The sequence below is a fragment of the Pleurodeles waltl genome, chromosome 5 (assembly GCF_031143425.1).
Source record: "Pleurodeles waltl isolate 20211129_DDA chromosome 5, aPleWal1.hap1.20221129, whole genome shotgun sequence".
Lineage (NCBI taxonomy): Eukaryota > Metazoa > Chordata > Amphibia > Caudata > Salamandridae > Pleurodeles > Pleurodeles waltl.
Genome location: NC_090444.1, coordinates 1806365878 through 1806378369, shown reverse-complemented (window position 1 = coordinate 1806378369; position 12492 = coordinate 1806365878). Strand labels below are relative to the sequence as shown.

Here is a 12492-nt window from a genome sequence, read left to right as displayed (position 1 = left end):
AAATTGTTGTCAAAGTTCTTTCAGGTAATAAAAGGTTTTGCACTTACTTGTTGCTGGCAAGAGATACTGATCAGTCTAACCTTGTCTTCTTTCTCTTTTGCAGGTTACTCATAGGAGAGAGGCTGAAGCAAGGAGGAACCGGAAACCGGAAGAAGGAAGAGCCAGAAGCTGCGCCCATTGAAGTCAATGAAAGTCTGTAAAGAGCAGGAGTGCCAGCGCCGAGGGATCTGTTCTCAGGTAAGCGGGAGGTAGACGAGCACAAGCACTGGGTGAGGCTCGGGATGCCTTTTATAGACAGGACTGGGTGTGGTTTGAAGGGCTGGGTGTGGTCCTCACATGCTGCACATGTTCTTGGAAGGTGTGCAGAGCTGGGTGTGGTTTGAAGAGCTGGGTGTGGTCCTCACATGCTGCACATGTTCTTGAAAGGTGTGCAGAGTTTCAGTTATTATGCAAATGAGTTGGATTAACACATGGCCTAGGGAGGAGTGTTTTAAAGAAGCCTTGGTAAAAGCAAGGCCCAATGTGTAAACAAAACAGCACATTGAACAACATACACAGAAGCCTAGGGGGGGGGGGGAAGGTGAGATAACAAGAAAGGCTTTCAATAGTAAGTTTAAAAGAGAGCTATTACAGAACCCACTAGTGCAGTGAGAGGGGACATGCTCTTTGCTGTGTACAAACCCTAACACTTCCCCTACTCCGACGATTGCCTGCTGAAGGCAGGATCACCCCAGGCAGTCAACTCCCACCTCCAGACCAAGGGAAACCTCCTGCACTTGCCAGTGTTCATTATCAACGTGACAAAGTTACACCTGACTTCGTCTCAGACGCTGCCCTTCAGTGGAGCTGTTCTGGACAGGGTGCAGGTTCAGGCTTATCCTCCCGAATGGTAAGTCCAGGATATTCAGGCTATGATATTGTTGTTTCAGCCTCTATCCTGAATTTTGGTGAGACAGACATTGAGGCTGCTGAGCCTCATAGCCTGCTGCATCCTGCTGGTGACACAAGTCCATTGGCCTATGCGGGCTCTGCAGTGGGACTTGAAGTTCCAATGAGCACAGCATCAGGGGAATCTCTCTCTCTCCAATATGGTCCAGATCATTGGAGGGAACTGCACAAGATCTGCAGTGGTGGCTAACCAACCTTGATTGGGTCATTGGCAGACCCCTCTGCCATCCCCAACCACAGTTCACAGTAGTGACAGATGCGTCACTCCTGGGATGGAGCGGCCATCTGAGAGAGGTGTAGGTCAGAGGACTCAGCACTTTGGCACAGTTAAAACTTCACATAAACTTTTTGGAGCTTCGGGCAATTTGCATTTGGCATTGGAAGCCTTTCTTCCCTCCTGTAAGGAAAGGCTAGTGCAGGTATTCACTGACAACAACACCGCAATGTGGTACTGCAACAATGAGGGCGAGTGGGGTTGTTGACCCTTTTTCAGGAGGTGCTGCGTCTCTGAATTTCCCTGGTGGTTCAACACCTGGAGAGTTCTTTGAAGGCCAAGGTGGACGAACTCAAACATCGATGACTAGTGGATCATGAATGGCCTCTCCACCCGGAGGTGGTGCAAGGCCTCTTGTGAGAGTGGGGAGAGCCTTGGCTCAATCTGTTCGCCACTGCTGAGAATGCGCAATGTCAGCGGTTCTGCATGCACGAGTTTCCCAGTTGACTCTCGCATGGAGACGCTTTTTGTCTCGGGTGGAGTTCTGGCCTCCTGAACACTTTTCCATCAATACCACTCCCGCCCAGAGTTCTCAAGAAGATCAGTACATGCCTGTACCAAATTGGTATATGCCTGCCGATGGGACAAATTTGTGTATCAAAATGCACTGATCCCCTATCTGCTCCTCTTTCACGGGTCCCATTATTTGTTGTTTCTTTGGCCCAGCTGGGCACAGCCTGGGCACAGTTAAGGGCTATCTTTCTTTCAGTTATTTCTGCATTTTTGCGGTTGCTGGACCAACCTTCCTTATTTAAATCATTCATTGTGACGAGATTCCTCAAAATTTGTAACACATTCCACCCAGACCATTTATCATGCCACAGTGTGAGCTGAACCTTGTCCTCACCTTCTTGATGTGCCTTTGAGCCATTACAGAACTGCCCTCTTTGTTTACTAACCATCAAAACCGCCTTTCTGATCTAAATTGGGTTTGCACACCCACCTCTGGGGTGTCATTGCTTGGGTGTCTATTAAGGTAATGAATCTGCTTCTAAAAGTCTCTATCAGATTAAAAAAAAAACACTTACCGTCAGTAACGCCATATCTGGTAGAGACTCTATCTAGATGCAGATACCTTACCGACTCTCTCATCCTTCCCGCTCTGTGACCTGATTAGCGGATAAGGGTTCCCCCTTACAATGGCCCTAGCAACTCACACCAGTGGTCAGTCTTCATTGTGGTGCTGCGCTACTGGTGTGAAAAGTTGCAAAAATGAACTGCCATCAGCATGCCGAGGTAGTGCCTATATAGACACCGCGCACATCACTTCTGGCACAGACAATGCCAAAAGGAGCCGAACTACACCATCTGAGTGAAAATTTCCAGATCGAGTCTGGTGCCTGGCAAAAAACTTTCAGTGTATTTATCCGCAATGTCAAAACTCCAAATATAACAGGAACACACTTTTGACAACAATCGTGTTTACTTTGGTTGTTTCGGAGTGCAAGTGATTGCAATAATAGAAAAGAAAACATTGTATGAGTAAAGCCATAAACGATATAACCTGCATTTCATCAGCCAATGATCTTTTTGATTATAGGGCAGGGGATGGATAGGCTCTTGAAGGAAATAGATGCGGTTGTAACACAAAATCACAATTTAAACTTGGAGCCTTGAAATCTCAAACTACCACTTTTTTTTACAACTTTATTTCAAACTTGTTCAGCAATAAAACATCCACATCATGTACATAGAGAGGTGCGTCCTGGCGAACACCCACAGATAATGGAAGTGCCCCCACATTTCCTCCTGGTCAGACATCCCCAAATTTCACACATATCACAGTTCTTCGGTTAGGTTGGATTTGCTCACTGCCCTCTTCGGAGTTCAACAGTAGATAATGCCTGAAGAGTGAGAAAACTTCCTTTGGATAAGACATTCCATCCCGGCCAGACACCTCCACATATAACAGTTCCTTGGTTCAGGTTGTTTACTCCCTGTCCTCTTCAGAGTTCAATAGTAGGTAAAGCCTGAACAGTGAAATATCCTTTGGGTGTGAGGTCTGAGGTAGGAGTTTGTCATAACATTTTAGTGGTTTCTTACGTATCTGCCATCCACATTCTCAACGTCAGAGAGAAGCCCCATTGCCAATACTGTGCTTCCAAGCATTTTGCTAACATTAGTGCGAGAGCAAGGGTCTTTTTCAGAGTATGCCGTGTTGTTTGGACCCAGCTGAGCAGAGCACCACCAGGGTCATCCGACATGGGGTTTGCATTATTTCGTGTATTGCATCTGTTGTCTGTTTCCAGAATCCAAAAACTTAAGGCACATCCAGACGTTGAAAGGACCCCACTCCCTCCTTACCACATTATTTGTAGGGGGCGCTATGGTGCAATTTCCATTTATATCCTACTAACTGAGTGTAGTACATGCAGTGTAGGAATATGAAGTGGATTATTTACAGTCTGCTTCTAGGCACCAGTTCACCCGTCTGTGAGCAGCAGTGTTCCCAAATCTCATCTGTGAGGGAAGCCTCTTGATCCTCATCGCGTCCCCCTCTAGTGGGAACAGTATGCAGGGGCATTGCTCCCACGGTCTTCCAGTATAGTGCTGGTATGAGCTGTTTGGGAGTCTTTGCAGTAATAACCTTATCTAGTGGGTCCAATTGATCTGGTTCTATGGGGAAGTCGGGTGAAATGTTTTTCACAGGTGTACTTGATTCTGTGGTGCAGAAAACTGTCAAGTGGATAAGTGGGCTTTGGGGGTATCAATAGTGAAGAATTGGCTTCTTTGCACAAGTCTCCCCAGACAGTAATATGTAGTTTATGTAGCTGAGTTGCCATTTATTTCTCCTTGACCATGGAGAAGAAATGGTGCAATGACAACAGTGTTAAGGGCATGTATAATAGCTGGTGTTTGGTCTTGCTGATAATGTTTGTGCAATGCTGTAGCTGCACAGCGTACTGTATTTATTTCTTTAGTTTTGAAATCATGTTTGGCCCACTGAGCGGTCTGCAGCAGAACATGCGTTGCAACATCCCTTTCCACGGCAAGGGTTTAAACAATAGTGTGTGAAATGTGCCTGTGCATATAGATAGGATAGTTACATGTTGGGTGCTATGATGCTCACTCGTTTTATGGCTTAGTTAGTCTTTTCCAGGAAATTCAAGTTTATTTTTAGTTGGCCCAAGCTAGTTCGATCAGTGAGGTTGTAAGGGATGCAAAAAAAGTTACTTAAATGGGGTAGAAACATTGACAAAGTAGTATACAACTTTGGGAAGAACACCTATTGTGACTAATCCTACTTTTGTGCCATAGTGAGTGGCAAGTGACCATATGTTAATGTTATCCTCATGGGTGCTTGTTGCATTTCCATTGTTAAACCTTATGATTTCAGGCTTATCTGATAGAGGCTTCTAGCAGCAGATTACTTAATTGAGAATTATCTCCAGGGGTCAGACTGGATCTGGACATTTTTCATGAGCAGTACCCCTGTGTAGGTGGTGTCGTTTGGCTCCGCCTGGCATTGTCGGCATCGTCCTTGCCGGAAGCGACATGCATTGTCCCTAGATAGTGCACTGGGGTGGCTCCTGTATAGGCACTGCACATGCATTTAATGGTTGCCCGGGGTCACAACTGAGACCCTTGGCTTGCCCTTGCTACCCCTAGCACTGCTCTTGCGACCACTTCCTCAGAGGTTGCAATAACAACACGAGTCACAAAGGAGCTGGACTCTGAGAACAGAAAACAAAAAAACAATAAACTTTCTTAATTTCTTTCTTGTTTGTGTAAAAAAACATAGCACTGCTCCAGGCTTCTGCTGGCTGTAGAGCAGGAAGCAGATACAAATTGTTACTGTTTCAATTTGTCAGCCAGCAATACTCCCTCCAAGGCCTTGCTGCAGGCCCCAAGCTCCACTAAACACTGTGTATATTTGTCCTGCAGACTAGGGATTTTATGTTTTTCTACACTCCTCTTTAGCAGAAAAGGTAGGAATTAGAAGACGGATATCTTCAGTAGGTTTTCCTGGTTTTCCAGTTCGACTAGAGACTAGCTGCCATTGTGGGCCTGTGAGTTATGCTGGCAAAAATGTAGGAAAGCATCATTATGCAATGTGGTTGACTAAATTATGTGGCAAGAAAATGCAAATCACGAATCATAATCTGTGCACATTCTGTGGTAGGCTTATTACTCTATTTCGTAATTTTAATATAGGTTAATCAATATTTTATTGTAATTGCAATAAATAATGTGTCGAATACCTGAGGAGGAGCTGAAGCACATTAGTGGATGGACAGTATGCTACACAGAGTGGGAGTACTTGATTGACACAGTGATCAATTGCTATGGGCCTTACATGTGAAGTGTTTTTGTGTTCTGTGGGTGTGACCAGAGTGGCGCTCACCCTTTAGCGTGTGAAATTCAGTGTTAAAGGGGTGGTTAGGTCACTTCCTGTGATGCCATGGGGTCAAAGGTCACATGATGTCACTTTCGCTAACCCTGATATTTCTGTGACTTGACGTCCATGCACACACAGCAGTTTCCGGTGCGGACAGGGCTACTGCTCATGCAAAATTTCCACATCCAGTCTGATGCCTGGCGATAGTCCTAAGGTATGAAACCTGTGGCTAGATAGAGTCGCTACCAGATAAGGCCTTACCAAAGGTAAGTAACTTGTTCATTACAGCTAATGTCAATATACCTAGGTATTTAATGGGTTCATCTTGCCATTTCAGTGGGAAATGTTGCCATTCTCTGAGTGAGGTGGAATATAGCTGAACTACCCCAATTAATTCTTGGGTCCCCAAATCTGATGATTTCCTTTATTATTGGATTGAGACTGCCTTCAAGGTTTCTGAGGTACAGTGTTACACCATCTGCAATATGCATAGTGTGAGGCCAATAGTGGTCGTCCATAAATCTTGAAAAATATTGTGAGTATTTTTGTCTGAGTTTGGCAGCAAGGGGTTCAAGCATGAGTCCACAAAGAATAGGCGATAGAGCGCACCCATGATGGGTGCCATGTCATACTGGGACAGGGAGGGAGATTCAGCTGTTCATATACAGTTTAGCGATTGGATTGATATATAATAATCTGATTAGTTTCATAAAAAGCTTAGACATTCCAATACAACTCAGTATCATCATCAGGTAGGGGCATGCAAGGTCAAAGACCTTGGTATCATCCCTGTATTTCTTTCAGGTTTAAGCTAATATAAGACAACAGAGATTCTATGCAAGTTATGGGTTGTCCATCATCCAGGTATAAATCCCACCTTGTCCAGTGAAACCATTTCCGGTAGTATCAGGAAGATTCTGTTAGCTATACGTTTTGACAATATTTTGGCGTCACAGTTAATTAGTGATGGTGTCTGTACAAGTCGCAGGTTTCCACACATTTATCTGGTTTCCAGATGACAATTAGATGGCTTCCAGCAGAGATGGAGGACTGCCATTATTAATGGCCTTATTAAGGATGGATAGTATTTTGCGGCTAGTAAATCAGCATAGAGTTTATAAAACTCTGTGGTTAGCCTGTCGGACCCTAGAGCCTTGTCATTCGGGAGTCCTTGTATCACAGCTTTCATGTTTTCTATTGTAATGTGCTCAAACTATCACTCTCTGTCTTGGCGACCATGTTTGGTATGTGTTCCCTCCTAATCCAGACATTGTCTGCAATCTCTGCCTACTCACTTTATTGTCCTTCTAGGTTGACACCTGCTGTCCCCTAATTTTTCATTTCTCTCCATTCTGGTTGCTGCTTCTGTTTTTCCTCTAAAATATACCATTCCTAACATTCCCACGAGTTAGTGACCGTCTTAACCACATCTGCCTTCTTACTATGCCTTATCCCGACACTCTGATATTACTCCTGGGAGGGACTAGGTCAGGAACATTAAAACTGTGTGTTCCTCCAGGCCCGCATGGTACAACTACCTACACTGGACACCCCCCTGAGCAATGCACGCCTCGTGGTTCATGCCAAATCATTCCTTAACAGTGCAGACAGTTCACCAGTTATTGTCCATTTTGGTGGTTGCCCACCAGGACAGGAACGGAGACACTGTCACATTTAATGCAGGGCTGTCCCTGTGGCCAGATGTCAATAGGCATTCATGAGCAGGCACCAGGCCAAGACTGAATCTATGATCGTGAGGTTGCCTAGCCCTGTGCCAATCTGTTAACCAATGCAGCTCCTTCTCCATACTCTCAGCCATCACCTTTGACCTCTTGTCCAGTTGCTTCTAGACTGCAGCATTTGCTCTCCTGTTACAGCTGTTCACCATGGACAAGCCGATAGAAAGCAGAGTCTTCCTTATTAGACAGCACTTGAGGGGACCCCATCTCCACCACCTTCCCAGCCTGCATCACCAGCACCCGGTCGGAGTCCATGATCGTGTCCAACCTGCATGGAGAGAGAGAGAGGGGGAAGACAGGTGCATTAGGGAAGAGAGAGACAGCACTGGGACTGCACAGGTTATTCCTCACAATGTGTTATGGAAGCTTTGGAGTAAGAGCTGAGTGTGAGCCCTGGTGATCTTCCACCAAATGCGGTTCATCCAGTAAGACTCCCCATCATTTAAAAAATACAGCGGCCCTCGTTTACCACTCGTAATACAATGCAATTTAGTGTTGTGGGCCTTCGAAGTAGTAAGTACATTTGATGCTATCTTTTGAAGTGTGAGCACCTGCTCAAAATATTATTAAATGGGGGCTAATGGATGGCGTTTACTCTCACAGCTGTGAACACCTGTCTGTCTGTCCTACTCCAGTTGTCCAGTGGTGAGGAATGCTCATCTCCAACTGTTATGCTTTCTAGGCACCTCTATCAAGGAAGGAGCAGCAGGCGCCAGATGCTGTAAGAGGTAATGGGAAACTCAATTGGCAGCATAAGGTCCTTTCTGCATATAATACAATGAACAAAATAAAATACAGGACAACAGTGTTCGGAACCTTGCAAAGCCTCTACAGGCAGAATGTACTGACAGTATACAAATGATCCAGGTGTTATTATACACAGGACCACTGTCAAGCTCTGCTCAACCCCTGCTTCTGTGCCCTGCAGAATTAATCAGTGACAACTGACAACCTCACACTGTGCTGCAGTAACAAATATATAGACACACTGGGGGTGATTCTGACCCCGGCGGTCTTAGACCGCCGGGGCCAGGGTCGGCGGGAGCACCGCCGACAGGCCGGCGGTGCCCCGCAGGGCATTCTGACCGCGGCGCTTTGGCCGCGGTCAGTGCAGGAAAACCGGCGGTCTCCCGCCGGTTTTCCGCTGCCCCTAAGAATCCTCCAAGGCGGCGCAGCTCGCTGCGCCGCCGAGGGGATTCTGACCCCCCCTACCGCCATCCTGTTCATGGCGGGAAAGCCGCCATGAACAGGATGGCGGTAGGGGGGGTCGCGGGGCCCCTGGGGGCCCAGGGGCCCCCGTAAGAGGGCCCCGCAAAGTATTTCAGTGTCTGCCTTGCAGACACTGAAATACGCGACGGGTGCCACTGCACCCGTCGCACCTTCCCACTCCGCCGGCTCGATTACGAGCCGGCATCCTCGTGGGAAGGGAGTTTTTCCCTGGGCTGGCGGGCGGTCTTTTGGAGACCGCCCGCCAGCCCAGGGAAAAACTCATTATACCCTCCGCGGTCTTCTGGCCGCGGAGCGGTATAATGGGGGCGGAATTCTGGCGGGCGGCCTCCGCCGCCCGCCGGAATCAGAATCACCCCCACTGTGTCTTAAACAATCACCCTGCTTGCCACTGCACACACACCAGACCACACACTACATATCACTTAGCTTCAAAACATTTTTAAGCACTCACACTGAAGGCCATATGGTACGTAATGTTTGTGTTTACAAAAATGGACGTTAGTAGTCATACCTTTACAACACAGGTAAGTACAACAAAGACCATTTACTTACCTTCGGTAATGCTTTTTCTGGTAGAGACTCCATCTAACCACAGAGTCCTCACCTTATGGCGCCAGACTGGATCTGTAAACTTACCAGCAATTCCCTTGTATGTCAACAGGTGGCACTGTGGGGCTCCGCGTCAGAATTATCCACTGCAAAATGACATCGAGCCCCCATATGTATGCCACCTGCGCACATTAGATGTCAGTTTCTTTCTCATCTCTGTCGATGGTGTGCAACATGGACCTGTGGAAGTCAGATAGTACAGTGTACACGTTTAGATTTGAAAACGTATTCATGAACAGTATGAGTCCATTCCACAGATCGGGCAAGAAAGTGGGTTGGTGAGGAATTTGAGGTTAGAGCCTCTACCAGAAAAGGCGTTAATAGAGGTAATTAGCTTGTCCTTCTGATAGAAACTTCTAACTGCAGATTCCTCGCTTTGTGAATAGATACCAACGCAGTACCTTCTGTGGTGGGTCTGTGGAATGGCTCAGACAAGGAAATCCTGCAAGACAAATTGGGCGAAGTGCCCTTCCCGCTGGACCTGGCTATCCAGACAGTAGTGTTCTGTGAACATACAGATGGACGCCGACATTACAGCATAGTAAATGCCCACAGTTGGTCCGACATGCACCAGTGCTGTGGTAGCAACCTGTGCTCTGTTGGAGTGATCTCACAAGCAGATCTTGATGCATAACTCAATCCATCTTGCGATGGTCCTCTTTTCCTTTCTCAGCTGCAGAAATACTGACAAAAAGTTGGTCATCCTGTCTGTGGTCTCTGGTTCGCTCTAAAAAAAAGCTAAATGCCTTCATAGGATCAAGGCAACAGAGCCGTTCTTCCTCCTTGGAAGGGTGGGGCGGTACGTAGTAAGCTGATTGCTGTCGTATATGGAAACTACCCTGGACAACAAAGCTACTTTTGTCCACAGGACTAATTTGCCCAGAAAAATAATAATGTACAAGGCAGAAGCACTAACAAGGCCTACAGTTCACTCACTTGCCTGGCCGAGGTTACTGAGATGAGAAATGCCGTCTTGATAGTGAGGAGGTGAAGAGAACAACTCTGCATGGGTTTGAAGGGAGTGCACATGAGGTAAAGGAGTGGCACATTAAAGTCCACTGCGGTGATGGCAGGAACATGTGGATGAGCCCCTTCAGAAACTGCATCACAACAGGTGACTTGAAAAGGAATGGCTGATCAGGTAAAGTAGGAAGATCAAAAGATAACCTATAATTGTTGCCACAGCAAAGCCTTGCTGGGCTAGGGACACACAAAACAGAAGAACATCCAATAACTGTGCATTTAGGGGTTGATTGTTTTGGGAGGAATACCAAGCAACAACCTTCTCCCAGCATCCTGCATAAACAGAATTTGTGGAGGAAGATAAAAATCTCTTGCATGTAGGTTTACGTTGTGCAATGACAGCAGACCCTCTTGCAGAGGCAGCTGTATCAGAAGGCAAATGCTCGTGGCCAGAAGTTCCAGGTACCACACTCCTTGTCCAGTCCAGCGCCACTAGGACAACTTGGACCCTGACTCTCTTAATCGTCTTCCGCCACCTGGGCAGGAGAGGGATGGGTGAAAAGGCCTATAAGAGTTCTGACCTCCAATGGTGGCTGAATGAATCTCTGATGAAGGACTGCCAGGGAAACTTCAACATGCAAATGTCTGGACACAGACTTCTATTGCGTGGCAAAGAGATCAAGCATGGGTTCACTCCATTGCTGGAAGATGCCCCATGCAACCTCTGACTGTGACTGCCATTCGTGATCTGCAAGGCAATGTCAACTGAGTTTGTCCACTCTGGCGTTTAAAGATCCTGCCAGGTAATCAGGGAGATGTTCTTAGAGTTTTCATTTCCAGATATGCAAGGCCTCTTGGCACAGAACCCATAGCACCTTGTTTGTTCAATACCATATGGCAGTTGTGTTGTCTGTGAGAATCTAAGCCCATTCCTCCTTGATGGCCGGGAGGAACGCTTTAAGTACCAAGCGAGGCATTCAACTCCAACACATTGGAGTCCACTTTTCCCAGGTGACCTCCCAGACCCAGCAATGATGCATTTGTCACAAATATTACCTCTGGGTGGGCCAGAGAGAGTAGTCTCCCACTGGTCCAATTGCAGTTGAGCAGGCACCACTCCAGATCTTTTGCAGTCTCCTTCAACACTTCAATGGAGTCTGCTAGGATGCCTTGGTGCTGAGCCCACTGAAACTTCAGATCCAACTGCAGAGCTCGCATGTGCCACATTATTGTCGTCAACAAGCAGGATGCAGGAGGCCAAGAGGCACAGAAGGCTAAGAGCCACTCTCCCCGAGACCCTGGCTAAAGGCTGAAACATCGGGATCATAGCCCGAGTGTCCCGGACTCACTGAGGTGGAGGGATGGCTCGGAACAGCACTCTACCCAGGATGGCTCCACTGAAGTGGAGCCATTGCGAAGGTGTCAAATATGACTGCTCCACATTAATGGAAAAAACAGCAATTCAACAGGGGCGGCCATTATCTGACAACTAACTTCAGCAGCCAGTCATCGAGGTATGGGAAGACTAGTATTCCCAGCTTCTGTAGATAGGCTGTGCCCACCACCATCACCCTTTGTGATCTTGCAAGAGTGTTTTGTAACTGGACCTCCATTGTTGATGAAAAGCCTACAAGTAATTGTTCTGTTTTTCAAGAAGACGTTGTGGCCTGTAAATAGAACTTTATATATCTTATGACATCCAGCGGGTGTAATGATATTTCTGCTTCAGCCTTGCAATCTGGAAAGAAAGCAGGAAGCAATATTGTTTGTCTCAAATGAAACGTCGATGGTACCTTCAGGATGAAATTTGAATTGGGTATTAACATTACCTTTTGTTAGCAAAATGGGCTCTTTACAAGATAGTGCTTGTAACTTATTCTCTTGGCAGAGGTAGCAGGAACGCCTTATCCATAGATATGTTGGATACTTGCTTTGTGGATTGTTTCAAAGTGTTGACTTATGAAGACTGCAAGACCATATGCAACTGCCACTCTGGAACCAATTTTGGAAATGGAGGGTAGAGTCTAAAGAGTCCTTTCATAAACTCCTTTGTAGTACGTTGGGAGAATAAAGAGAACTCATTGGGTTTTCCCAAAAATCTTGAAATTGTGGCAAGATGTACTTTGAGTGAAGCAATGGACAACCCTTACTTGGCCAAACTTAATAGATATGATAAAGCTTCATAGGTTAACATCTGAAGTTGCTTTTGTTTCATAGGCAATATAACAAAATGCTTCCACTTGGCATTATATGTTTTGACGTAGAAGATGATCTTGCAGTTTTCAAGACTTCTTTGCAATTCACTTGGATCATCAGTTAACAGTGCTGATGAGTCATGCTGTCAATTTGAAGGAACTCAAATTGTGATGTAACCATTTTCTGCTGTTTCT

General features: G+C 46.3%; 1 protein-coding gene across 3 annotated transcripts in view; it reads right to left on the bottom strand.

The window, feature by feature from the left end:
* Nucleotides 1-2841: 2841 nt before the first annotated feature.
* LOC138296822 (ATP-binding cassette sub-family C member 10-like) overlaps nucleotides 2842-12492 on the bottom strand; it is a 296467-nt gene continuing 286816 nt past the window's right edge. For all 3 annotated transcript variants that reach the window (XM_069236277.1, XM_069236279.1, XM_069236278.1), the window contains exon 22: nucleotides 2842-7568. In XM_069236277.1, coding sequence (XP_069092378.1) covers nucleotides 7433-7568 — 136 coding nt within the window. In that variant the 3' untranslated portion in view covers nucleotides 2842-7432. The remainder of the gene's footprint in view (nucleotides 7569-12492) is intronic.